At 33.7% G+C, this 27,955-nt stretch overlaps 2 protein-coding genes across 3 annotated transcripts; both read left to right on the top strand.

The window, feature by feature from the left end:
* Positions 1-922: 922 nt before the first annotated feature.
* On the top strand, positions 923-9,756 carry LOC132544825 (protein ABHD13-like). 2 transcript variants are annotated; one of them, XM_060208472.1, is made up of 7 exons: positions 923-1,240; positions 2,562-2,784; positions 3,577-3,677; positions 5,063-5,220; positions 6,229-6,333; positions 8,435-8,542; positions 9,094-9,756. In XM_060208472.1, exons 1-7 carry the CDS (start codon positions 1,006-1,008, stop codon positions 9,184-9,186), a joined length of 1,023 nt encoding a protein of 340 aa, XP_060064455.1. In that variant the 5' UTR covers positions 923-1,005; the 3' UTR covers positions 9,187-9,756. The 2 variants fall into 2 exon arrangements, with proteins under 2 accessions (XP_060064455.1, XP_060064454.1); XM_060208471.1 differs by having other exon boundaries at positions 5,063-5,316.
* A 5,510-nt stretch (positions 9,757-15,266) lies between these two features.
* Positions 15,267-27,532, top strand: LOC132544834 (von Willebrand factor A domain-containing protein 5A-like). The gene is made up of 17 exons (XM_060208482.1): positions 15,267-15,324; positions 17,601-17,803; positions 17,955-18,177; positions 19,139-19,302; positions 19,856-19,970; positions 20,454-20,558; positions 20,710-20,836; positions 21,758-21,893; positions 22,132-22,211; positions 22,637-22,751; positions 23,228-23,401; positions 24,111-24,276; positions 24,485-24,663; positions 25,186-25,309; positions 26,226-26,276; positions 26,829-27,022; positions 27,347-27,532. Exons 1-17 carry the CDS (start codon positions 15,267-15,269, stop codon positions 27,530-27,532), a joined length of 2,400 nt encoding a protein of 799 aa, XP_060064465.1.
* Positions 27,533-27,955: the final 423 nt, after the last annotated feature.

Below are 27,955 nucleotides of genomic sequence, written 5' to 3'. Positions count from 1 at the left end.
ACTTTCCAGTTTATGGACATCAAATTATTCATTCCATTATATAAATCGCTTGTTAGATCCCAGCTAGACTACGCAAGTGCAGTATGGTATCCCTACAAATACAAATATATAGATCTTATTGAAAATGTTCAAAGAAGAGCAACGCGGTGCCTACCTGAATTACGGAATTTATCATATGAAGAAAGATTAAAAACACTAAAACTGCCTACCTTGGCCTATAGACGCTTGCGAGGTGACATGGTCGAGATATATAAAATGATCAGCGGAGTGTACGACAAAGAGTGCTGTACATGCATAAAGTTATGGGAGAACATGTCCGATAAACACAGTGTTAGAGTAAACTCAAAAAAACTTTTTCCACAAAGAGCTAAATCTAAACTAAGAAGTAATTACTTTTCTGTGAGAGCAGCACGCATTTGGAACACATTACCAGAAACTGTTGTATCTGCCTCAAACACGAACTGTTTCAAAAATAGGCTTGATAAGTTATGGGAAAACCAAGATATCATTTTTAATTATAGAGCTGATATATCAATATAGACTGTCTTAATAGTAATTCAACAGAACTAAAAGCTGGACATATTATTTTGATTTGTACATACTATATTTATTATATGAAATATCATGTATATATATTGTATGTTTTTTTGAGACCAGAGTAGAGGATAGGTATATCCTGTTCTGGTAATAAACTTAACTTAACTTATACCGAAATATATATCTCTTATTTGTTTCTTTTTCGTAAGATTTCGTTCTCTACGTATTCTAGCTGCAAAGCGGGAAAACAGTTGTTTCAATATAGCTTACGGAAGTGCCGCCAGTCTGTGGTTGCAATTAATAATCACTCCCTCAACTTAAGTAATGACTTCTCCCTCAACTGTTGACCTATGACCTCGCTCACCAAACAAACATGGACGTCGGAAACAGACAGAGACACGTTTCACAGCGGTGACAAGGCGAAACTACAAAGAAGAAATACTTAACCGATTTTTATTACAAGTTGATATGCCCGAAAATGTAGAGACCGGATCAGCAAACCGAAACGCTGAGTCTCATTATAATACAAACTCATCAGAGATGGGGAAAGGATTTCGGACAATCGAGTTGATAACTCGACTTGTATTTGCTGTTGTTATGCGCTTCTGGAAGTTATGTACGTCTGCAGCTCTGATTCTGTTGTTGGCGTTCTGGACAACAGGAGGTGTAATCACATTCCTTCTCCTCATCTTCGCTCTCGTAGGTAGGCAACATGTTGGAGAGTTAACCGCGGATCGTTGATAACTTTCATTTTGGAGTTTGGTTTGGAGGAGACGTCTTTCAGAAGTTCTTGATCTATATTGGTCATTTGACCTTAAAATATTTGACCGATATGTAGCAAATGATCATTTAGCTGAACGTCATTGATACCAACATGACACTACAGCTTTTACACAGTTGTAATATTTAAAATCTTTTCGTCCTCATTTAGCTTGTGGACAACTAATTTTATGATCGTAATCCTGGTATTGCGGACTGCAATATACCGCTCCGCTAGAGAGAACTTCTCTTTTGCTCGATCGGTTGAATGTCAGACTATTAAGCCAGGGTCCTGGGTTCAAATCCTAGCAGAGGCATTGAAATAAATAATGACCTATGTTACATAATCAACGAATATTCAACCTTGAATGGTTGTTGATAGGATGGAAGCGTTTCAATATCAAAGTAATAAAACTTCGGACATTTGGCAAACTAGTCTTATACTCAATTGACAGAGCTAACATAAAGAGCCTAACAAAGCGGTATCTTATTGTAACAGGAGCAGAAAACTACCAGACCAGGGCTCAAACCTTAGACCCTCTGACCTAGACATGGTCTGAATGAACCCATCATGACAGTCTTACTGTCAGTAGATAAGCAGTCTACTAAGAAACCTTATGGTCACTTCTATACACAGTGTAAACTTTGTTTACGTAATATATGCATTTATGAAACATTAAAACATTCACATGATCATCTGTTTATGAACTGAAAGACGATGATAATGTCCTTTTTACAACTAGTGTTACATGTAGATTTGTTCAAATAAACATGCAACATATAGTATAACTAGTGTTTGGAATGACTGGTGTTTTTAAATGAAATTATCTGGTTATGATGCATGCCTGACAAACAGTCATGTATATAGAGTGACTTTTGGATTAAGGCTGCCTAGTTCTAGATATTGTTTCAGTATGTAAGAGGTTTTATAATAAATACACAATATCACTTCTTAAAAAATACAGTGTCCTGAAAGAGTCATCAGGATAAACCTGCCAATTGTTTTAGGGGTGTATTGTTTTGAAAAAGCCACATATTTCAATACAAAACAAGGTACTTTTAATGAATGATCAATAATTAATATAGTTATAGTGATAATTAATGTCTTTGAACAATATACACTTATCAATTTCCTTAGCTTCAGTGACATTTTTTCTGTCAGGAAGATATCTTTATTTGGGACAGATGTGCCCTATGTTTTGAAGTCAGTTTTAATGGAAAAAGGATATATAATCTCTCTGCTTTTTGTTATTTGTGTATTACAGGTTTGTTTTACAATGCTCAGGACATGCTGTTGTATTACCCCGATCAGCCGCCACAATCACGCCTGTTTGTCCAGCTTCCAAATACGGTCAACCTTCCTTATGAAAATCACTTTATCCGCACATCAGACAACGTTCGAATCAACCTTGTCTTCATTAAACATACTCATGCCAATGCTCCAACTGTGATATATTTTCATGGCAATGCAGGAAATATAGGCCACAGGTAGGAATCAAGTCAGCTTCTATTTGGGATTGTGTTTTAGAAAAAGAAACCCGATTGTCCTATAAAAGATAAATTACAACAAAATTATTGATAAGATACATGCCATTACTTTCAGTTTCTCTACTAGTATATAAGTGACTACACTTTTACAGATCAACATACATTTTCAGTGATTCTGTAGTCAATCCCTCCAGAAAACATGACTTGGGCAATACATGTACCAACAGGAGACTTTGTTGAAGCATGAATCCTGTAAAAATTGTTGGTTTTCAAAAGAACTTTAGAAATTGATGGATCTGGTTTATTCTATATAAACTTTAATTAAGCTTGTATCAATCACTCATGTTGACCTGGATAGAAGTACACAGGGGGTCTTACTATGGGAGGAAACCAGAGTATCTGAGAAATCCCCTAGTGATCTACACCTTTTCACGTCCATTTAGGGAATCAGACCCAGGATGTCAAGGTGAAAGGCAAGTGTGTTATCACTATGCTGCCTTACCACCCAAACTGGTTTATATTATTATGCTTCACACCTAACCAGTTTTCTGAGGAATGATCACATCTATCTAAAGGGATGGAGTTTTAAATGTATGTAACACAGCTTTGTTTGAGACAATACAGTATTCAATAAAAATATTTGTCGACAAATACATGGATTTGATTTGTGCAACTATTGTTCAAAAAGTTACCTTCATAGCATTATTTTTCATTCAAGTGTTTAAAGTGTAATCAGTTGGTGAAATAAGATTAATATTTCATGATATAAATCATCAGCCTTTATCATTGCAGGCTTATAAACAGCCATGGTTTTTTTACCTCATGTGGTGTGAATGTATTACTAGTGGAATACCGAGGATATGGAAAGAGTGAGGGCACTCCCTCCGAAACAGGCAAGTCTTCATTCTATTTTTGACCATTTCATCTGCATTGTAGTTGCATTTTTAAATTCAAATATTCATATAAAGGGAATCAGGATATTCAGTTGCACTTCGACAATTTTGGACAGCAAGTCACAATTCAAAAATATCAAAACATTTAAAATAGACATGTACCTTCAAATTTGATAATCAAACGTAATTTTTGGGAGTCAAAAACATCACCTTACTCCCCCAGGTTTACTGAATGAGCTTGGTATATAAGGTAAGAGCTTTTCTTGATTCTTGAAACTGTATTTAGAAAACATGCAAGTAATCCTATGACTCGGCCATGTCTGGTAGTTACCATACTCATCTATTGCTCTTTAGTATATTAAGAGCCATTTCATTGTCCATTCCAAATCCCATCAGCCTCTCTGGGCTTATCAGTGGATATTGGTGAAACAGAGGATAAATATGGATGAAATATTTTTCTGTGGTGTTTTCCTGATCATCATTATATTCTTTCTTATAGACAGCAATACAGTTGTCAGGACTCTCACACCCCATTTTGGGACTGGGGCTCAGGGCCCTAAGAATTGGGAAAATAGCTGCATTTTCCTTAAATTGGGAAAACTTGGGGTCTAAATTGAGAAAAAATAGTTGGCCCCAAATCTGGCAGATCGAGAGCCCTGGTTGTATTGTCTTTTGGTATCAGTGTGTTCTGTTTTGAAGATGCCTTCCAATTTGTACATATTTTTATATCTCAAATATATCTCTTACATCTTTCCTAATTATCTTTTATTGAAAATAACAATGATTTCCTTTTAATTAATGAATTTATGGTTATATGGATTTGAAAAGCGATAGTGGCAGTTACCTAATGTTTCTATGGTAACTCACTCTATAGTTGATATAACCACATATATTGCACCGCGTAAGTTCATATTTGGTAAATATATAGTATCTGCATATCACCATCTTCATTATCATGATCAAATGAAAGCTATATTGTGAGTTGCAAGTGTTTTGATATATATTTTGTATGTGACATATTCTTTAAAAATACCATAAAATGAAATAATGTGCTGTATTTGTTTGTCGATAAAACAACCCTGTACCTGGTAATAAGCCTACCCTTATCATTAATTATACAAATTTGTAAAAATACTTAAAAAATAAGATTTCAAAATAAGCCCAGTCCCTTCTACATTAAATAAAAGCATTAGTGTTGAACCCCTACTCAACCCACTGATGGGCTTATTTACATTTCTTGCAGGCTTAATGAAAAACATAATTAAGGTAATACATTCAAAACAATGGAAACAACTTTTTCATTTTCTTTTACTTTTAAAACATGTTTTTTTTAGAAAACAAAATATATGGTGTATAATGGTATTGTTTTCTGCTTTATTTTGTAGGCCTGTACAGAGATGCAGAGGCAGCCATCAACTTCCTTTTAGGCAGGAATGACGTAAACAGAGATAAAATTGTGGTGTTTGGACGTTCACTAGGTGGCGCTGTAGCAGTGTGGCTAGCATCACAACCATTCTATGCACAACATATAGCAGCCTTAGTGGTAGAAAACACTTTTACTAGTCTACCTGATATTGGAAGGACTATATTTAATTTCAAATTAATGGAATTTTTGCCAGAAATATTATTTAAGCATAAAGTAAGTATGTATCATATTTCTGCTTCATTAAAGTCACATCGTGCTGTTATGGGAATATCTTTGATTTCATTACGATCACTTTCCCTTAGATGAAGTAACTACAGATTTTATGTAAATTGTTGTTTTCATCGTGGGAATGGAAATCTACTCTTTATTGAATTATTCCAAGTATTCTAGTGCATTTTGACTCCAACTTCGTATATAATGACAAATTTTAATGAATAACATAGAATTCACAATTTCACAAATTTTTAGGGTTTTTCATGGGTAATGTGGAATAATAATATGGTAGATTTAGAGGACTTTCATTTCAAAGTCATGATGATATGATATAATATACATGTATTTTTTATTTGGTATATATCGATCCAATTGTACTGAATACGGGTAAAATACCATAGTCACAATTTTATATTTATATGGTTCATTTGAAATTAACCATTATTAATATCCTGGGTTCATGACACTATTCAACTGCTAATTTGCATAAAGCATGCAATATATATTGTAATTCAATATATGGGGTACTTAAAACAGAAATCAAACTCGGCAATGACTTCTAAAACATGTAATTTCATAGGTCGACTAGTTTCTATAATTTTAGATCAGTATTTATTTTTAATGTCTATTTTTTGGCTCTGTCAAAATGTTGATTTTGATATGTTTTTCTCTGACTTAACTCTGTTTGGGATTATATTAATTTATCGGTGAATTATGGAGCTCAATTAAACCATTCCTGGATTTGTCAAAATTGTGTAAAGCAACCAAATCTCAAAGAAATGGACTTATCTAAATTATAGAAATTTTAGTTGGGACTTGTCTGAAAAAAATCCTACAAAAAATTAATGAATGATTTACTTGATTATATATTGTATACTGTTTGTTCTTAATATGCTTTCATTACATCTGCAGTATCCGTCAGCTGAGAGAATAAAAAAAATATCTCTGCCAACATTATTTCTGTCGGGACAAGCTGACGATCTCATTCCGCCCAAAATGATGACAAGACTCCATCAGGTACTGTGTACAGTCTATTCTACATTTTGGATTTCAAAATTGATGATATTTTTTCCAAAGGAAAAGCAAAGATAAATGGCATTTAATTTGATTGCAATGATTCTCTGAAGATGTTTGCTGTTTGTTGTTTTTGTGTTGCCTTAAAAGGTTTCTTCACAATAAATTGTGTTTATTTATTATGTTGAATTGAACTCTTTTGAAGCCTTCAGACTTAACATGTTTTCATGCATGAATTTTCAATGCTGAAAGTCATATATGTATAAGTCACTGTTAACTGTGGGAATATTATTAGTCTGATTTCTGTTTTGGGTCCATCATGCTCAAATTTCACAGTGTGTACTGAAAGTGCTTGCTTGGCATTGCATACTCAAGATAAAGTTCCTTGTCCTTATAAAATAGAAAATAAAGAAAATTGAGCTTTTGTTTTCAGACAGTGCCCCCTCAGTGCAATCACTCGCACAATATTGCTCTACTTATGTTATCTGAGGTTTAAAGGTCAAGTTCAGTGTTCTTACATCTATGATATTTCTTAATTGCTTTTTTTCCACAATAACCCATTTCTATAGATTCGTTTGGATCTTTCTTAACATATAAAAAACAAGCAGAATACAGCTCATCCCATTTAAATAAATTTTATTTTGGTAAATTTGGTAAATCCACATAAATTTGAACCATCATAAAAACAAAGTTTACTGTGGTATTAGTTTTTATACTGAATTCAATAACATGCCAGGTATTATGAATATAGTATCATTAAAATAGAGTGTTCAAGAAATCTATATTTATCTTCAATGTAAAAGAGTTCCAATGTAAAAACAATACATCATTTTCTCTCTTTTTTTGCTTACAAATAACCTTGATAGGGGTTTTGTTCTGGAAATTAAACATTATTATTATGGAAGGCAATCTGTTGTTTTACTACGTAGAGTTTTTGGTATTTAAGTAAAAAATAAATAAAAAACATTATATTATTTTTTTCTCTAAAGATATCTTTTATTTAAATAAATGGTTAAAACTATGAATATAAAACAAAAATGTAAGGTTAATCACTCGTCATTGAATTGCTGCTCATTCATAGTGAAATTGATACCTTAAGTAGTACAAATATTGTACTCACATTTATATTTTTAAGAGTAATAAGTCCTGTCAACAATATTTTCAAATAAAACTCAGTAGTGCTAAACTGGGGTACAAAAAGGTGAAGGTCACGACAACATCACTGAAGCATAAATTTACACGCACAGCACCATAAGAGCATAACCAAGAAATTTTGGCTTCCTGCAGCCATGTAAATAAAAAAGGTAAACAAACAGATTTGGGGTTAACAGACTACTGTGTATTTTGTTGTGAGTTTGGTTGCCTAATTCTGTATAAATTCCAATTTTCACATGTGTGAACACAGGGATTAATGTTCGATTGAGAATTACAAAAGGGCTTGTTAACAGATACAACTGACAGATCACACTCTGTCATTCAGACCAAAGCCAGGAAATTTTTTCCTGAGACAAGGTGATTCCTGAATGTTCGACACAAAAAAAGAAATTTTGGTAGAATTTAGAAGGGACAGAGTACAAAATATATTTGACTCAAACACAGTATTTGACTCCACAGTGTTCAAGTCATCCATGTTTAATTGACTAAGATAGAGAAGAGAAAAAATCAGGACGAAAAAAAACATTTGACTTATCTCATGTATTCAATTGAAGCATGCTTGTCACAAGTGAGTTTTACTGTATGTGTATTATGATGATGATGTTATTGATGATGATGATGATAATGATGATGATGATGATGATGATGATGATGATGATGATGATGATGATGATGATGATGATGATGATGATGATGATGATGATGATGATGATGATGATGATGATGATGATGATGATGATGATGATGATGATGATGTTGATGATGATGATAATGATAATGATGATGATGATGATGATGATGATGATGATGATGATGATGATGATGATGATGATGATGATGATGATGATGATGATGATGATGATGATGATGATGATGATGATGATGATGATGATGATGATGATTTCAATATTGTATAATTTCAAAACTGTTTTAATCCTATATTTTATAGCTGTCTGGTAGTGGAATGAAGAGAATACACAGATTTGACCAAGGTAGCCACAATGAGACTTGGATGTGTTCTGGATACTACGAGGCTTTTCTCCAGTTTCTTAGAGATGTGAGTTTTCTGCCATATGTGTATAACCTTTTGCAAAGTGTTCCAATTTAATGTTAGCATATGGTGGTGTGAATTTAGGATCAGTCCATTCTGTCATTAACACTGTAACAGATTGTCAATGCCCACAGTGATACAGCACTTTTGCACATACAAATGTAGCCTTATTCCAATGTGCTGGAATTTTAAATGGCATTGGGAGTGGGCAAGCATGAGATTGGCACATTACATTTAAGTGAGGTGCTTTGTCTCTCTTACCAAACCATTTCAGTTTTATTCGACTTGCAATCACTATAAATATTATTTAAATTATCACTATTGGAAAGTCTGATGTAGTCTTATTGAATGTAAAGGACAGGCAAATATCCCCTGTTCATAGTTCAAGTAAACCATCAGTAGATCAGGGTGGGCTTATCATCAGGCATGAGTTTATTGTCAGATAAATCTAGTAGTGATGTTTTTAAGGAAATTCTAACAAAGGAAACTACATTTCGGTAGACAATGTTTATTACTGTATATATTTTACTATTAAAAATCATTTCATTTCATTTCAGGTTGTACAAGCTAAGACTGCTAGTTTGGCTCAGGAACAAAGCCGACCAGTTGTGAATAATTTCTCCTCCGGTCCAAATTTGACTCAAGTATGACAACAAGGGTACTAATTAGTTTACCTTTGTTGACTTCCTATCACTGTGATGTTGACCATTTTGATAAAGGACAAGTGATCTGGAGTTCCTTGTTCAAATGTTTGATAAACAGAATATGTTATTTGCTTTCATTTCATATATGGTATTCTTATGCTCCAATTATCTTGGTTGATAAATTGTATACTTTTTCATCTAAAATAGAATTCTATTATACTCCAGTCATTATCAATTAAAGTTAATTAAAGTTTTTGACACGAAAAAAAATTTTTTGATTGAGAATTACAGAAAATTTTAGTGTACTCTGTTGACCCTTGACATTCAGTAATTTCTGCAGTCAAATTGCAAATCTGAAGGGTGAAAACGTGAAACATGTCCCTTCAAATTCAAGTGTCAAAACTATTTGTGAGAGCCAAAATATACTGTACCCAAGGGTCAGTTGATTTCACAGAATTTATTTTTGAAAAGTGAGAAAATAGAACTGCAGTGTTACAAAATGCAGTAAAATGGTAAGTGGGGCATAACATAAAGATAATATTGTATTCTTATATGAATTGAAAACAAATAAATAAAATAAGGTTCTATAGGATTTATAATGTAGTATTCTAAGACTATACTAGCTCAAAGCTAGTATTGTGTGTGGAACTTAAATAAACAGGAGATCCATTGTATTGTAAGGTAAAATATGTCCTTCACAATGGATTTTCCAGGCACAATAATGACATATTGCTGATTAAATTTTGTTTTTATATATATGGGTTATGATAATATGTTTATAGAATTGTTTATTTGTGGTCATTTATTTTTTAAGAATATAAGTTTATTGCAAACATGGGTAATAGTACATTACACCCACTGTTTATGATTATAAAAGTAAAACAATAAGGATGTGGAGGATTGTCGTTTACTTAACACTGCTGATTTATTTATTTTTTCTTGGCACATTTGTTTTTTTTTAACTCTATCAATGTTACAATATATATATATTTAGTCATCTATGAAAAAGTAACATAAAGATGTTTGACATCCTTACATCTAGTTAAAAATACTTACAATTGAACAAAACAATACCAACCCCACCTCCCACCCTACTTAGGTATTTATACATGCATGCATGCATCCATGTGTGCATGTTAACCTTGTGTACAAGATATCTACTGAATGTGATTAGTGCATATTTACACCAAAGCATCATCCCACCATTGCCTACATAGGATTAGATTTTGGTGGTTGTAGGTCAAGGTCAGAAGTCAAAGGTCACTGTTAGTCACTTTTGAAATAGAAGGCTTGAGTATAAAATATCTCATGACCTCTCAATGGATTTAGATTAGAAAAAAAAATTGAGGGTGTAGATGGGGAGGTATATCTTTTTATTTGTTTTCATTAATTTAGACACTTGAAATTCAGACCAATTTTTAAAACAAATAATGCTTAAAGTTAAGGGTACATTATATAAGGTTAACACAGTCAGGATTGGGTCATATTTTGTCTGATTTCATTTGCTGTTCTTTACACTTTAAGGATGAAATAGTGATAATATTCAGTAACAACTCTCAAGTCCACATTTTGAGATTTACTGATTTTTTTTTTATTATGTAAAGAATATATCAAATGTCACTAGGATCAACTGATATACTGTAAACATGGTTATTGACATGGGGATTAAATTCTGTATTTAAACAGGCAAAATGTACTTGTTCAGAATATTTTCATGATCAATGGTCCTTTGTATATTTATTGTATATCTTGATATTTGTGTAATACATCAGAAATTCATATGCTTGGATGAAGTTTACGCCGCCAAATGACTTCCGCATATTTAGTGTAAATTTTCCCTACCTGAAAATTTCCATGTTTACAGTATATCTAGCTGATGTTTTGGTGTTAAGTAGGCCTATTAGACAGGTACATTGTGACTCTAGGCCAATGTTTGAGACGTATATTTTACAGGATTTTTGATGAGATAGGTTTCACTCTACATCAGTTTAACATTTATTCAAAACAGAAATAACAGTACAGAGTTGTGGTCGTAAGGGAGTGCTCTCCTTAGTTACTTCTGCAGTGTTTTGATCTCATGTTTTGAGTGAATTTTAAAATGATATTGTCAGATATGTATATATAACATTTCCTCACTAACACTTTAAAGAAATCTTTGATAATAAATAATTATTTTAACAGTGTGTCAATTAATGGAAATATGTTTTGGATCATAACATATGCTTTGATTTTCATGATTCTAGTGGTACTACCAAGTAAATCACATTGATTGATAATTAAATGTAAATATATTGATTTTGGTGCAATCTAATTTTAGTTCAGTATCAACTTTGTACAATTAAGCGCAATGATGAATTTGCACATTCACAATAATTGCTATTCTAACAACAGACATGTGTGATCATAGATATCTTCAGTGCAAAATAAACTACCAAAATAAGACTACTGGTGATATGCATACATTTACAGGAATTAGCTGTGAATAAAACAGGTTTTGTATATGATATGTTGATAACATTCATTTAAGGTATTCAAAATTTATTATAGAATGTAACTGCCATGAAAATGATAAAGCTGGGTACAATAGTAAGTATTCACATATACAGATATACTGTTGAGAAATTAAAAAAAAGTACCAATGATTAATCAGTCCTTGTGTATTTCTGTTATCATGTTACCTATATCTGGTGTTTTCAAGGATCATCTTATGTCTGTGGTCTGTCTTTCTTTAAAGTTAGTCCTATTTCAGAGGCATAACTGAAATGATCTCCTTGAAACTTGATGAACATGTTCAGAATTTGCCTGAGTTATACAGATCACATTCGGGATTCGTCCGTCATACAGTGTTGTTATGCTATTTCTTACTCGATGGTTACCTCTCAAATCTCTTTCGTAGATTTTCCTTACTCTGTGTTATTTCTGTATTATTTTAGGACTGTTCGGAGGGACAAAAAGGCCAAGAGACGGCCATCTTGTATTTCGCCTATAAAAGCACCGCATAGATCTCTCTCAAATTTCATTTGTTGATTTCCCTTGTTCCGTGTTATTTCTGTATGATTTAAGGACTGATCAGAAAAACCAAATGGCCAAGAGACGGCCATCTTGGATTTCGCTTAGTTAAGTACGGATGGATCTCTGGAATTCTATATGTAGGTTCCCTTTGGCCCCTACTTGTGCCCATTTGATTTTGGAACTGCTCAGAAAAAAATGGCTGACACGCGACTATCTTGAATTTGGCAGTTAAAGCTTATTGCTATTTCTGCAGAGAAATGTTCAAATTTCGTATCATTAAGAGCAAAAAATAGAGGAAAAAAGAGATGAGCATAGAAAATATCCTACTGTAAAGAACAAGTATAAATCAAACAATGATGGATGCAAAGATCCCTCGGGGATCTCTTGTTAGATGGATTGGATTTTTAGTTTCTCCATCAGTAGCCATATTGAATTTGACATTTTATTGTTCGTTACCACACTTTCTGGAGAGTGACTCCAACAACATTATCAGTATCAAACCACATCTAAATTTCACAAATATCACTCGAAAACAGTGGTTCCCAGTTTTGCCTTCTTGATTTTCGGACTGATCAGAAAAACAAAATGGCCAACAAACGAGCGTCTTGGATTATCTTGGATATTATCATTATTTCTTAGAGTAATTTTCAGCTTTCATATAATCAAGGGCAAAAACATAGGAAAGTCCCAAAATCAATGATCTTTCTAGAATCTTTCCAAACCAACTTCTTTTTTTATCTTACATGTGGCAGCTTGTTTCGTTATTTATTTATTACAGACACTACGTACGTGACAAAACATTTTTAAAAGATAAATGTAGAACGGATAATGTCAGTAAACCAGATTAACCAGATAGAAACAAGGGATTAAATAAGTATAATTAAATACATGGCCCCTCAAAATTTGTCCAAATGACCGGGAGAGATTGAACGCCGGGAACATGAACAAGAATTGAAATAAGAAAGGAGAAACTGACAGGACACAATACCAAAAGGTGTCAACGGTCATGAATGAGAGTTAAATTATCAAGCATTAAAGTTTCTGGGAAAGGGAGCTTATATAGTATACTAAACACAAGCCCCATCTCTTAGAAAATTGTTAAATCTCCCCGTGCATCACATATACATTTATGTTGATGGTCGTGTCTACAACTGGTTCACAAAACCAATGCTCAATCAAATGTGCCAAAGAGAAAAAGTTATTTAACCGAGAGAGCCAACAAGGAATGTATTCTATGAAGTCATAAAATGTATTAGAACCGAATTACTGTGATAGGTGAATTAGGATATAGAATATGACTAGGTCTATCTGATGAAAAAGAGAGGACATTTTGAACAATATATACTTGCATTATGATGAGAGGATATCTCACAATATACAAACACTTATCATGATGAAGGTTAGGTTGATGTTTTCGTGATGTATACTATGTAATTTATTTGTTAACAACCGTTATTATCTATACAACGTTTGGGCAATAATCCTCTATTTCTGGAAGTTTTACTTGATGAGGAATTCTTTTAATAAAAAGGGAATACATACCATTTTCTAATTCTATTTTAGATAGCAAATAGGTCTACATTAACCTAGGCCTCGACTCAATACCTCAATAACTTTCATCGATATCATGTATTGATCCTCTCCAAATCAAAATACACGTGCCCCTTCCGTCATATCTAAACTGATATAGTGAGAAGTACACACAATATATAAATCGCAATATGTATTCCAACGTTGAACATGAATGAGCAGCAGTCATTATGATATGGTTCTTCATGCAATTTGACAAAAATAAACTCGATGTCTGTAAAAAAACACATTTCATTTCAGAATAATTTTATTGCAATGATCTTAAAGCAAAAGGAATTGGGAAACACGCAAAGCCTGTGGAAATCCGCTTAGAAAATGTAACATAATACTTATCAATTTAATTACAAAAGTACACAAAGTTATAACATTACATGTAATGATGAAATATGACAATAGGTGAACTATGCTACAGATTTGTTTTAATAATTGTTAACAGCTACCACAAATATCAGTCGGTTCCTCAGACTTGGTCAGTAGGTCAACACTGACAAACTGCCCATAAAATTCTTCAACCTGTGCTGATCCATACTAGACAATTGATGAAAAGACCTAGATATGTAGTAAAAAATGGATACAAAAGTAATTATATAATAAAAGCGATTTGTATCGCTAACGAATCTCTGAAGTAATTCCACAATAGTGTTTTTATCTACAAACACATAAGGATTGGTGTTTCGTCGGTTCTAATGTTCATCACTAAGTAAATATCGATAATTGCTCTATAATCATTTTGTGATTTTTTCATATCAAAAACTTCAATTCTCCATGAAATGTAATTCTGAAAAAGAAAAAAAATCTTTACAAATATGCTGCCACGCCCTCTTGGCATGGAACGGTTTTTGAGTTGGCATCGTCAAATTGTCAATCATTCAGCCGAAATAGTGTTCATATAAATACATGTACCTATGTATTACAACACAATTTTTGTACGAAGCTTTGACTTAATCAGTGCTTGTAAAAATGTCTCGTATTTTCATGAGGGTCTATATGAGAGTCCAGATTGCTTTTCTGAGGAAAAGAATCACTTTCTTCTATAATTAAATGCCAGTTTATCAGTGGGCCTGTGAACGAACGAACAATTCCGATTTAACTGGTTAAACAGATCAATTGAAAGCGATCCGTGTCTAAAAATGGTCATGACACCTTAAAGATAAATGTCGAAATATCTGAGCTGAATTTGTTACCGTAGACAGATGCACACGTCTAAAATAGTCATGAAACATTAAAAGGGATGCGGAAGTTTGAAATGCAAATTTGGTGACGTAGACCACACTAGCTCCATCTACCTGGCTATATCTGTTATATTGCGTCGTTTATACCGCTTACACCTGTACGTGTACTGGCCATTGGATTATCAACACACGACGCTAGTACACTGTACACATGTCCGTGATTTGTATGACATGTCAATTAGATCTGTAATACCCATAAACAGCTACTTTGTGTGAAGCCGGTAAACATCGTAAAACTCTAGAGTGAGAAAAATGCCGTACGGACTCAGGATCCAAGGTATACAAGACAGCCAGGCATGTCATGATCGAGGTAAGACGAATTGAACTGGAAATAAAGGCAATTCAGCCAGTAGAGGCGCTCATTTGCTTCCCATAGGTATGTCAATAATCTGTTGGAAAATCTTACCACCAAACTCGACGAAAATGTTGTCGAACAGAAACTCGGTCAACATTTGGGCGTAATTTTTACAAAATACGCTTCATTATAGGTCACAACCATATATCTATATCTCTGTTCACCTTTCTTGGAGAAGAAAGCTCACAATTTAGACGTCCACGAGACCAGTATCACTCACCCGGATATTTCAATTTTCACTTGAAACACCTTTTTTTGTATATTAATTCAGAGAAAATCCGAATCGGTCAAATAGACACAAAGTTCAAAAATCCTCTTCTCAACACCTAGATATAGTATAATCAAATGTTGTTCATGGATGTCAGTGTCGTATTCTTTTAGCCTGAGGGTAGGACAATAGCTTACGCGGCCGGGAATCTCCTTGTCGGGAAGACATTGATCAGTGGTAGAGTCTAGGATTACACAGTTAAGAATCACCTCACCAGGAAGTTGTTTCTTTACATAGTGGCATTGTCTCGCAAATGTTAATATATGTGAGGTTATAAAACGATACGTTTTTTATAGAACAGGATACCCCAAGAACGTCTTTTAAGAAAGTGTACATTTAAATGTACAAAACATACGCATCAGTGAACAACCCATATCAATTGAAATTTTATAGACATATAAACAACACTCAGTAGCGCATTGCTAGATGTTAAGGATAAAACTTTACCTTGAAATTTAGAGAGAACGAGCCAAATGGAAAATGTGCTTTCAAACACTCTAAATCTAAAACTCTAGCATCGTATTGTTGGGTATTGCGTATATGTCTATAAATTTGTATTGAAAGGTGCTGTTCATTAATGTGTATCTTTTTTTCATTGAAATGTGCAATTTATATCATAAAGCATTTTTAACCAGTAACCTTAGCATTTCATTTAGAAAGTACCTTATTCCTAGAAACATTATGTCAGTGGCTACCCTATGAGATTGGAATATTAAAGTAAGATGTGAAACCGAGGGGTGTATGAGTGTGAAACAAACAACTCTGCTCAGTAGAATTGTTTCCTGACCAGTCGATTTATTTTAGTATTCAAAAGAATACCCTGAAACGATACAAAACACAAGACTTACTACACTCACTCTTAACATTATTGATACACATATTACATAGACGATTACGGACTGACTGTTAACACTTATCCATAAAATACGTACGTTTAACTGGGAATAATAGAATAACAAGTAATAAATTGGAAACATATAATATAATTATTTCCTTAACTATTATTTCAATAAATTATAAATTACCTTTACACATATTTCATAAGTGTATGGACTTCTCATTACAATATATACTTCTTTATTGATACTCGTGAATGGCAAATCACATTCACGAACGTGTTACACTAATAAAAGGGACACAAATATATAACTAATTTACTAAATTGATAATCACCTCTGTGTGGCAGAAGGCCTTGGCTACTTGCCCAGCTAATTCATTTGATACGAATACAACTATGACATCTGTAAATACATAAACAATAGTGAAAATAAAATTGAAGAAAAACACGATCGTACCGGCCGGTATAATGGCGGTCACTCGGGTAAACCCCACACGTACGCACACAAAATATCACAAAAAAAAAAAGAACAAATAATACCAAGGACTCTTTGAAAAATACCGCGCGACGGTTGGGATAAAGGGCAAGTATAACAGGTTAGAACATATTAATTCTGAAATCGAGATCATACCTCTCTTCTTTCAGTGTCCATCGTCACTGCTGTCATTCTGTCAACTCTCCGTCTACACACAAATGAAACCGCGCAAGCACACTGACCAGTCAAATAAGAGATAGACGGTGACGTCACACTCTTGACCTATGACCCTTTTATTGGACATATACAATAACACATATACATATAAATAAATTTTAAAAAATCCAGCTCTGCCACAGATGCATTATGTTTTGGCCTAAGAAGACAATGAAAACTAATTGGAAAAAAGGCAATTTGTATTAAAAACAGTGTTTTCAAGCTTAAAGTATTGACAATCTGTATCAGAGTGTTTTCAGGCTTTAAGCGTTTGCAATTTATACTGAAGGCGCGTCTTAAGACTTTTCCTGATGTTCTCTGCCATGGCATTGTGAAACTCTATTGGCAGTGGTTTAATACATGTCTGTGTAAAGTTCCTTGCAACTGCAGTATCATGGTGACTTTGGAAATGAATAACTTACCTCATTTTGTAGTTCCACTAAAGGCAATAGCAGTGGAGGTAACAATAAAATGGTTTGTCGCAAACGTTCAGTCGACTTTGACATATAAGAACCAGCAGGATGTTGCTGTTGAAACCGTATTCGTGTTCCCGATAGATGACCAGTCAGCAGTGTACCACTTTGAAGCCGATATAGATGTGCGTCACATCATTGCGGAATGTCAGGACAAAACACAGGTAAAGTAATGATGTTGATCTATATCATGGTGATATAGTAGATTGTAGACACAATGTATTGATTTACAATAGATACATTGTATTGATTCACAATAGATACATTGTATTGATTTACAATAGATACATTTCATTCAAATGTATTGATTGACAGGCCCGTGAAACGTATACAGATGCTTTGGCAACAGGTCACGCTGCCATGTTGCTTTCGGAGATGGACACTGCTGGAGACACTTTCGAATGTAAACTTGGAAACCTGCTGCCTCACAAGTCGACCATATTGAAATTTTCTTACGTCACAGACCTGGCTGTTGACAGTGCTGGAGTTGTGACCTTTACCCTCCCAACTGTGCTCAATCCTAGATATTCCCCAACAGGTAATTGCAATTAAGGGCGAACACTCAATCAGAATAAACTGAGGCTTCAAGTCTGTGATCATGAAGGTGATTTTCAAGTCGATGTTACTAGTAGTTATCAACAATTAGTAGATTTACTCTTTTGTATTTAGAATATTAAGACATACTTCAGATGTGATAAGGGGGTGCAATTCTGATTGCCTTTCATACGAAGATTAGACTTATAATTGTTCCTGTAGAATATGATTATCGGACTGAGGACCTGAAATATTTTGTGTGTCCTACATTTAGTAGTTGCAATGGTGTACAATGATTGTAAGATCAGCATTTCGGTTTAAATACCAAGATAAGTATTAGAACCAATAACATTTCTCTACAATACATACATTTGTGTATAAACGAAAGTTAGATTTATGGTGGTAACCCATCTCCGTGGCTGACACAGGTAGCTATTTTTTATTTTACGAGTTAATGATTGTTGTGGCATTTTGTGTATAAGTTAAGGATGAATAATTTTCTAATATATGGGATCATCATTTCAGTATTGTCATCTGTAGGTGATCTGACGGAAAAACAAATTGGCCGATAGGCGGCCATCTTGGATCTTATCCTAATTTGAATATCATTTATTTTACGAACAACGGTTTTGCACTGCTATCACATAAGAAGAACTTGATTCTCCTATTTTCTGTAAGTTTTGTCTTATGTAATGGTGTGGTCTTCTTATCATTTGACGTTAATGAAAAATAGAAGAAAGGGACGAAAGGATCAAGTTAACACAGAAACAATAAAAATATATAATTGTGGATGCCTTGACCCCTTGCAGTACTTTCCTTTTCTCAATTGTTTCATGGATATACTTTTTACTTTAATTCCACACAAATGTCGGTGCTGTTTTCTATAGTTTTTTAATGACTTTCACCTTCGTCTCGTTCCACATGTGTTTTAGTTGTGTTCAAGTCTTGGTCTTGTTTATCTCTAGATTTTGCTGGCCCGAAGCTTTCTTCGGATTCCGTTCAGTATGCTGACATTCCGTACCAGATGAAGTTTGAGACTCGGGTCGAAGGACAGCATATGATAAAAAGAATAACATCAAAGAAGGATACTATGGTAGTTGATATATCGGGGGATAAAATGGCGGCCAATGTAAGGAATATTTCCTTTAAATAATTCAATTTCTAAAAGTAGTGCGTCTGAACAAAAATGATATTTGCATTCTGTCTTTCTATATCGTATAACAAAAATGTCTCCTGTCAACAATCATAAAATGAAATTTTAAGACTTGAAAACAAACGATTCATGATATCTAATTTGAATTTGAACATATTGAAAATAAGTAAATTTTGAAATTGCTAAACTAGAGTAATAACAATCTGGCAATAATCGGCATCATAATGTTGTTATCTGCTTTAATGTGTGGTAAATTCGACGAATTATATGATCGCTGGACAGCAATATGTCATATGTTATTAATTAATTTAAAAATGAATCTGTCAAGACCAGAGCGTACACATGACTTTTTGCATATGCACTGTTGTTGTTTGCCGCAGTCACTGCAATTGCACAGTAATAACTCTTATCTCGTCTTACAGAAAAGTCAAACAATAAGATACATTGTAAACATATTAAGGAAAGGTAAATCAAACAAGACTATTGGGAGGGAAACATGTTTTACAGTCCTCTGGGATCAATGTTTTAGGTAACTCTCGCTGATGCCTCTAAGTTGAAGTTTGACCATGACCTTTCATTGACCTTGGAGTACGAGGATGTTTTTCAGCCAACTATTATTCTGGAGAAAGGAAAGCAAGATCAAGGTATACATATGAACGATAGATAATCTATTTATATAGAGAGAGAGAGTAGAAACGAAATCTTATCGAAGGTACATAAAGAGTCGTCATTTACAGATATAATTGTGTTTCTAGCCTTCAAATATAAAATCAGACTCCAGGTTCTAGTCTAAAGGCGTAATACAGTCAAACTTGGCCACTGAATTGCATACTGTACATGTATGGTTCCATTTATTGTATTGAACCTTGACCTGTTCATATATATAGGTCATTTTAATTTGCTTTATTGAATGTCCTTTACATGCAGGTTGGAGAATATTTAAGATTCAAAGTTTGTTCCTTCATGGTTATTGATTCCTTAAGGAAAAACAAAGTTAACCAAATGTCAAAGATATGCTCTTTTATGTTGATACGAAATAAATTTTCAGAAACAGCTTCTCTATATATTGTTCTTATCAAGATGACGGTTTCTTCTGTTTAACTTTTCGTTATTTCATTTGTTTGTAGAAGGTTTCTTGAAGAGTGATGTTGTAATGGTAGACTTCCTGCCTGATTTGAGATCTGTGCCTGAACTGACAGAAGTAGAGTTTGTCTTTGTCATTGATTGCTCAGGTAATTTCTCATAACACCCATTTTTGTCATTGTTCATCAAAAAGCGTAACAAAAAGTTAATGACAGTATCTATCGCGCATTCACATTTTTCGTTTAGAGGAATTTTAATGCATTAGCTATACATTGGCTAAAATGGAACTTTTTCACACAGGAAGTATGCGTGGAGATCGGATTGCAAAAGCAAAAGAAACAGTGTTGCTCCTACTCAAAAGTTTGCCTGTTGGCTGCTCGTTTAACATGGTTACATTTGGAAGCTCTTTCAAATGGCTATTCTCCAGGTAAGGGTGATTTGTGTTTACATTTCACATATTTCCTTGTTGCATTCAGACATTACAAAGACAGTGAAGAAAAAACTCCCATCATTGTCGGATTATATCAATGCGTTATGTGCTTTATCATTGGAATTTCGGGAGTTCATCACACCGAGGAAATAACAGAATGCACGTGCTATGACGCTACTCATAATAGTAAGAGTTACCCTCTTATGAAGCGTAACCACGTTGCAAATCCATCGACATATATGCGATATTGTCAATGGCGCGATTAATATGTTTCACAACCTATTATGTTTTTGTATGTAAGAGTGAAAAATAATTTAACATGGGTTTGTTCTTTGGATATGGATAGTTCAACCCTTGTGCAAGAGTTTGACTGGACAACACCCAGAAAGCCACTTGTTGACATGTCGAACCTTACCATTGGAATGGTATATCCCTGTCTACAGAACAGACAATATAGGGTTCTATTAACCATGTATTTCGAATAAAACGAATGTACTTGTAAATGTATGACTTTTTATTTGTGTGAGCCCGTACTAGGATATGTGTGTTCGATACTCTTTAGTAAGTCTGGTGGTTCCGTTGTTGTTTACTATGTCCTCATTTGGGAACGTGATGATACTTACTTGAACTGACAAAGATTGGAATAGCGGTTTGAATCGATGACGTAGAAAACGCTTACCCTTCTGGAACACCTGGATCATTTCCCTTCTACCTGTTCAGGAGTCTCTATGTGTATCTTTGTTTTGTTCATATTTTGCTCTGGTTCTTCAGCATTTGTACTTTAATCAAAATTATGTTGATATTTGGTATTTTTTGTATTACTTTATTTCATCAAATACACCTATAAACTAGTGAGTTAGTGCCAACGGTTAGTGTTGTCAGAAAATAAACATAAATAATTTTTTCATCGAATTTCAGTGCAAAGAACTATGATGAAGAAAGCTTAAAGAATGCTCTTACGTTTCATCAGACACTTGATGCAAATATGGGTGGAACAGAAATATTACAACCACTGGAATCTATGTACGCCCAAAAATCTAACGCATTCAGACAGGTAAACTACCTCTGATCAGTTAACTTATTCAATTTATCATTATTTGATTTATTATAGTGCACTGAAAAAACAAAATGTGCTAGGTATATTTTGCCAGATTTTGTTTCATGTTACCTACTTTTTGATCAGTAGTGATGGAAAGTAAATAAACAAATCAATAAATATATAAATAAATAGATAATAAAGGCAAATGAGTTAGATAAATGTAATAATCATTTAACATGTTACCTACTGCTAGGTATTCCTTATGACGGACGGAGAAGTGTCCAATACCAATGCGGTCATAAGCCTTGCCAGGAAAAATGTCTTAACTTCAAGGTAGATACAAGGGATATTTAGGTTAAGTAAAACAGGAAGATTGATGCCGTTCTCGTCATTCCTCAGCTATCGATATTATTGATATGCCAGTCACTTGCAATGAAGGGAAGTAACTCAGATCAGAATGCGTTTGTATACAAAAGGATGCTAATTAAGAGAACATTGTAAAACGACGTGGGTATTTCGAGCATCAATCTGAATAAAACATCATTCACGAGGATGTTTTTATTCAGATGTTATAATGAATATTGTTACAAATAGAAAATTATATGAACTTAACTGTGAGGTCAAGATGGTCGCAATAGCGGTGCTCCAGGACTTACTGAATATTTCTGTGAAATCCAATCAGGAAAAGCTGTAGCTATTTACATGCCATTTTTGTTAATCGTTACCCTAATGTTCTCAACACATGAGTTTATTTTCAGAATATTTACTTTTGGTATTGGATCTGGAGCTTCTACATCACTAATAAGTAATGTTGCTAAGGTTACCAACGGTCAAGCAACGTTTGTGCGTGACAATGAAAAGCTCCAAGAAAAGGTGATAATACATATTTTAAGATATTAATACCAACAATGGAATCCGAATTACTCTGATGTTCTATAGATTTTGTATCTGTTCGGATATATGTACAACTTAGTTTTGTTAAATGTTAAATGTGTCATGGTCAATGGTACCTTTGGAAACGTACATGGTGAATATTTATAAGGAGGCAAAAAAAAAAAAAAAAAAAACTGTATCACACAGCCGTGTCGTCCATCTAGGACTTGTCACTGATGCTAAGGGCCTAAAATGTGAAGCTTGGGGGAAAATCCAAAGTGGTCAAAAGAAAGTCAAAATTTGGAATGACAAGTTCAACTGCCCCCTAACTAGATAAATTTTCTAATTTTCATACATCAGATAATTTTAGAATAGGTTGAGATAATGACAATTTTCTCCCCGTATTATACAGTTGAGTATTTCCTTTAAATACGTGTATACTACAAAAGTTACGAAGTATTCACACCTGTTCATAGGTGATGGCTGTACTCAAATGTGCCATGCAACACCCGGTTACTAATCTTAAGTTGGAGTGGACTCTTCCATCAGGATGTACAGTTATTAACATCCCTGAGCAGATCCCACCTGTATTTGAGGGAGGCAAATTGATTGCGTATGCGCTTGTTCAGGGAGCGGAAAATCTCACAGAGGTAAAAGGAACATAGTTTGGCATATAACCCTAACCCTGACCCTAACTACAACTTGTCGATACAATTCCACCTGTCTATAGCTACCAATGTTCTATAACTGCCACCTGTCTATAAATTACCATCGATCTATCACTGTCATCTGCCTATAGTTACCACCCGTCGATAAATTAGTACTTATATAAAACTACCATTTGTTTATATTTACGCAATATAGTGAAGATATTCGGACTTTTCATCTTTCCACGATATGCAGAGTAGGTGTGATAACCCCTGCACAGAGGCATATTTATCAAATAGGTCAAGAGAAGAAACTATTAGGGAATTAGTTGGACATATATTTTTATGAATTTTTGAAAAGGCATAGGCGCGACCATATTCTATTCGCAGCGATCAACATTTACACCAATGAGACGCATAGAGAGAGGAAGAATAAACAAGAAACTCAAACTGTAACCTACCAATTAATGAATAATAAAAAAGTTATATGTTTGTCCTTTCATGCCATCGGTATTGTATGTAAGAGCAACAGTTTTGAATAAGTGAATAAGAATATTGTTTTATACCATATTTCTATACTTTCATGCAGTCTATAACTACCTCCTGTCTATAACTACCACATCTTATCGCTTAAATTTTGGCGGGTTGTAGTTACAAGTGTAGACGATACATACACACAAAATATAATTTTGTTAATTCCGACATTTTCTAGGGAGGTCCAACTTCTGTTGTCCTGACAGGAGACATAGAGAAGCAAAATAATCTACAACATAGTATGACCTTTGACCTTATCACAAACATCTTCTATGATGAGACATTCCCAGTCCATCGTCTGGCAGCAAAGACCCAGATAAAAGAGTTTGAAACACACACTACAGGTAAAAATAGTAATAATTTCACATACTTCTCTTTGAAGATTTTAAGTTTGATAAAAATGTTGATATGTTTCTAATTGCGCTAATTGTCCATTGGGTCATGAACAGCAAAATATACCGCTGCACTGCACATGTGAGACAGTGGTTAAAGTACAGTTTTAGTTACCTGATACACCAGTGCCTCCACATGAAGATTCTTGCAATATTTCAGATGATGACAGCAAGAAAGGGGAGATAACTATGATGAGTATATCAGCCAATGTGGTGTCCCGGTATACAGGATTTGTTGGTGTTGATAAGGAGACGAAAGAATTGGTAGATGGACATCAACTAACAGATAGACATCAACTAACAGATATGGGTCTGCTATCAAGATATTGCTGTAGCGCTGTAAGTGATGAAAACTAGTCCTTATGTCGTTTACATTTACGGTAATTTTATATTTTGTGTAATACTATGACCTGACTGAATTTCTTTGATTGTTCATGTATATATGGTTTCGAATCATTTAAATAGCTACAAGTATCAAAGAACATAACATGCACCTATCAATGAGTCAAGGCTTGAACTTGAAGGAGAACTTGTTAACTTAAACTTATATTCCCATACATCCTAAAACACCTTATCTATCCACCAGCAAGTCCATGTGTAGTAATTAACTTATATTCCCATACATCGTAAAACACCTTATCTATCTACCAACAAGTTCATGTCTTGTAATACATTTATAAATATATACATTTAAAGCACCATATCAGAAGAAATGTGAACAAGTGGTATTTCATAGCCACGATATAAAGGTAAACCCCACTCTCCAATGAAAGCCATTATTTCCTGGGCTTATTACTGGATAGATATAATGTGTATTTGTATTACAATTTATTAACTAGAATAGCATTTACTATATTTCAGTCAACTTCACTTCACTTAAAGCGCTATTCATTAGATTCGAGTCCTACGACTGTTGCACCTAAATCGCAAAAAGCTGCACGTCGGAGTAAAGGCTCATCTGTACTATCCTTCTTCTCCAAATTTCGTGAGTTTATTCATCACTTATTCAACACTAATGTCACCTAACTATTATCTAAATCAGCCTCATGTCTAACTAACAACAGACCTCAAATTGTAAATACATAAATGGAATCTATTGCATAATGATTGAGTGATTTTTTTATTATCTTGTCTTTATAGATTCAAATCGTTAATTTTATAATTGTTTTGATAAAATTTGTTTCACGATAGAATTAAAAAAAACGTTTGTAATTTATAAAATATCCATTACCCTTTATTTATATGTTTAGAGCATCATTTCCAGATAACAAATATAAACGAATTACGTTGAACGTAATTTAATTATTTTCATATCAAAGATCTAATAAAGCAGACATATACTTAAACCGATCAAATGTCTTCATGGTCGTTTTATTAAGTGAATAAGTATGTGTGAAAGGACAAACTATAGGTTGATTCAATTTCCTTGTTCTGAAGGTTTCCATGATTGTGTTATTTAGTTGATGGGATCAAACAAGTGATAATGTATCATTAAAAGCAGGAAACATCAGGATACAAAATCCGACATTTTAATTTATTTGATCGAACTTGATATATTGTGAGAGGCTGCCTTTGTGAAATTGGACGGTTTGTATAATATGTATTGTCAAAAGTATAAAGTACCGTCATCTGTTGATAGAATAGGTAAAAACAATATACAAAATTGCAACAGAAGCTTGATCCAAACTCATAAACAAACGAGAGATTTGCACAGATACTCCAAGGATAGTAAGACAAGGTGTTCCGGAAGATTAAGCGTTATCATGCTTTATCAAGGACCTCCAAGGATAACGCTTTGTTATTTCATCAAAACTTAATCAAAGGTTGTCAGAACTGTGAATATATTTCTAGTACCTTTATCATACTGTCATTATGTACTGAACAATTGTTTTTGTTCAAAGGTAAGTCGAAAGCTTCAGGTGTAGCCAGGACATCCAAAACTAATGCAGCTGGTACGTATTCAGTATCTTCTCCAGAAAATACTTTTCATCAATCACAAATATTATCTAAATATTGCAGCTGGTACATTTTCAGTATGTTCTCTAGCAAAGAATGTTCTTAAAAGTCACAAATACTTTCTCAATGGGTTTTCTTAAAGATAACACTATGGTTTTAAATTTTTAAACATAATATCTTAAAGCGCTCGCTGTATTGTCTTAAAACAATAATTTAGTAAGTGGCGTAAGTGTACAAAATGTACCGATTCCCTCAGTTCTGAATATTGGCTATTACTAACATGAATTAAAATCAATGCCATTTTTTTTGATAAAAAATCCCAATCATTATTTAGTGTTTTGGGAACTTGTCGGCTGAAAAGCGAAATACCTTGATAGTGGACGGACGTAATCAACTCTAGTCGATACGTAGATGAATATAAGTGAATATTTTTGAACGAGCAGTCCTAATTAGTCGATGAACACAGATGATATTTAAATACAACGAGATATTTAGAATCATTGCTAATAAGTGTTATATGTTATTTATTATCATTATTATATTTGTAGCTTCAAATATTTTTTCGATGGATTGTGAAGACAGTAGCAAAAATGCAGACTCAATAAATGACGATCAAGGATCAGAGCTCATGAGATTAATCAATCTCCAGAATTATGACGGAAGTTGGACATTGAATCAAGATTTTGCTCGAGTGTTTGGGATAAGCTTGGATGTCTTAAAAAGCAAAAACATCGATAATCTAGTGAGTATGTTTAATAACAGTCCTCTCTTCAAATCAAAGTTGGAGAGAACGAAAAATATATACAAAAAATAACTTCAAAATGGCGTAGCGTGTAAAGACCGCTGTATCATGAATGTTTCACTACAAAGTCAGATTTGACGTTGGCAATATTAACCACATAACACTTTGAATCGCCTCCCATACCCTGCAAAATAGCCCATATGTAATGGATATAAGAACACATCTGACCAGACCATTTAATGTCATAATGGTTTGTAGTATATTGTTAAGTGAAATATTTAAATAATATTTTGTAATAAGTAGTATCTTTTTACACATCTGCAGGAGCATAATATCTGGGCTACAGCTTTGAGCGTAGCATGTTTACGACAAAATCACAGGCATGAGAAGACATTATGGGAGATGATTGAAAAGAAGGCACTTGCATGGCTGTCATCGCAAAAGGTGGGTGACAGAACAGTGGCAGAACTTGTCACTATTGCCATGGAAACACTGACATCAGCTCCATGATTTTTTTCCGATTTTGATTAAGGATAATCATGAGTATACAATCTTTTGTAATTGATTTTGTAAACAGAACGTCTTTTTTTGCTGAAACTGCATATTATAAAAGAGGAGTAAAACATTGAAAATCACGACAGTTTCTACTTGCGCAACTGTGATTATCAAATGATAGGCTAAAGAAACTTCTCTCTCAGTTTCAGTATACTGAAACATTTCATTGCTTATTGGCTGCGGTGTTCATGGGTTATTTAATGCACCGAATAAAAATGAAAAGACTATTTCAGATCATTAATATGTCATTTTCAAGATGTTCAATGAGAAGTATATTTAAACAAAATTGTACGATCAACTTTATATACTCGAGATACTATGCTGTATCATAATGCTATAAATGCATTTATACAAGACGAATAAAACATTAAAAATCTC

This window comes from Ylistrum balloti, unplaced genomic scaffold (assembly GCF_031769215.1).
Source record: "Ylistrum balloti isolate Yb309-2 unplaced genomic scaffold, AGI_CSIRO_Ybal_v1 Utg369810, whole genome shotgun sequence".
Lineage (NCBI taxonomy): Eukaryota > Metazoa > Mollusca > Bivalvia > Pectinida > Pectinidae > Ylistrum > Ylistrum balloti.
The sequence above is the reverse complement of the archived record's forward strand: the minus strand, read 5'-3'. Positions and strand labels throughout refer to the sequence as shown.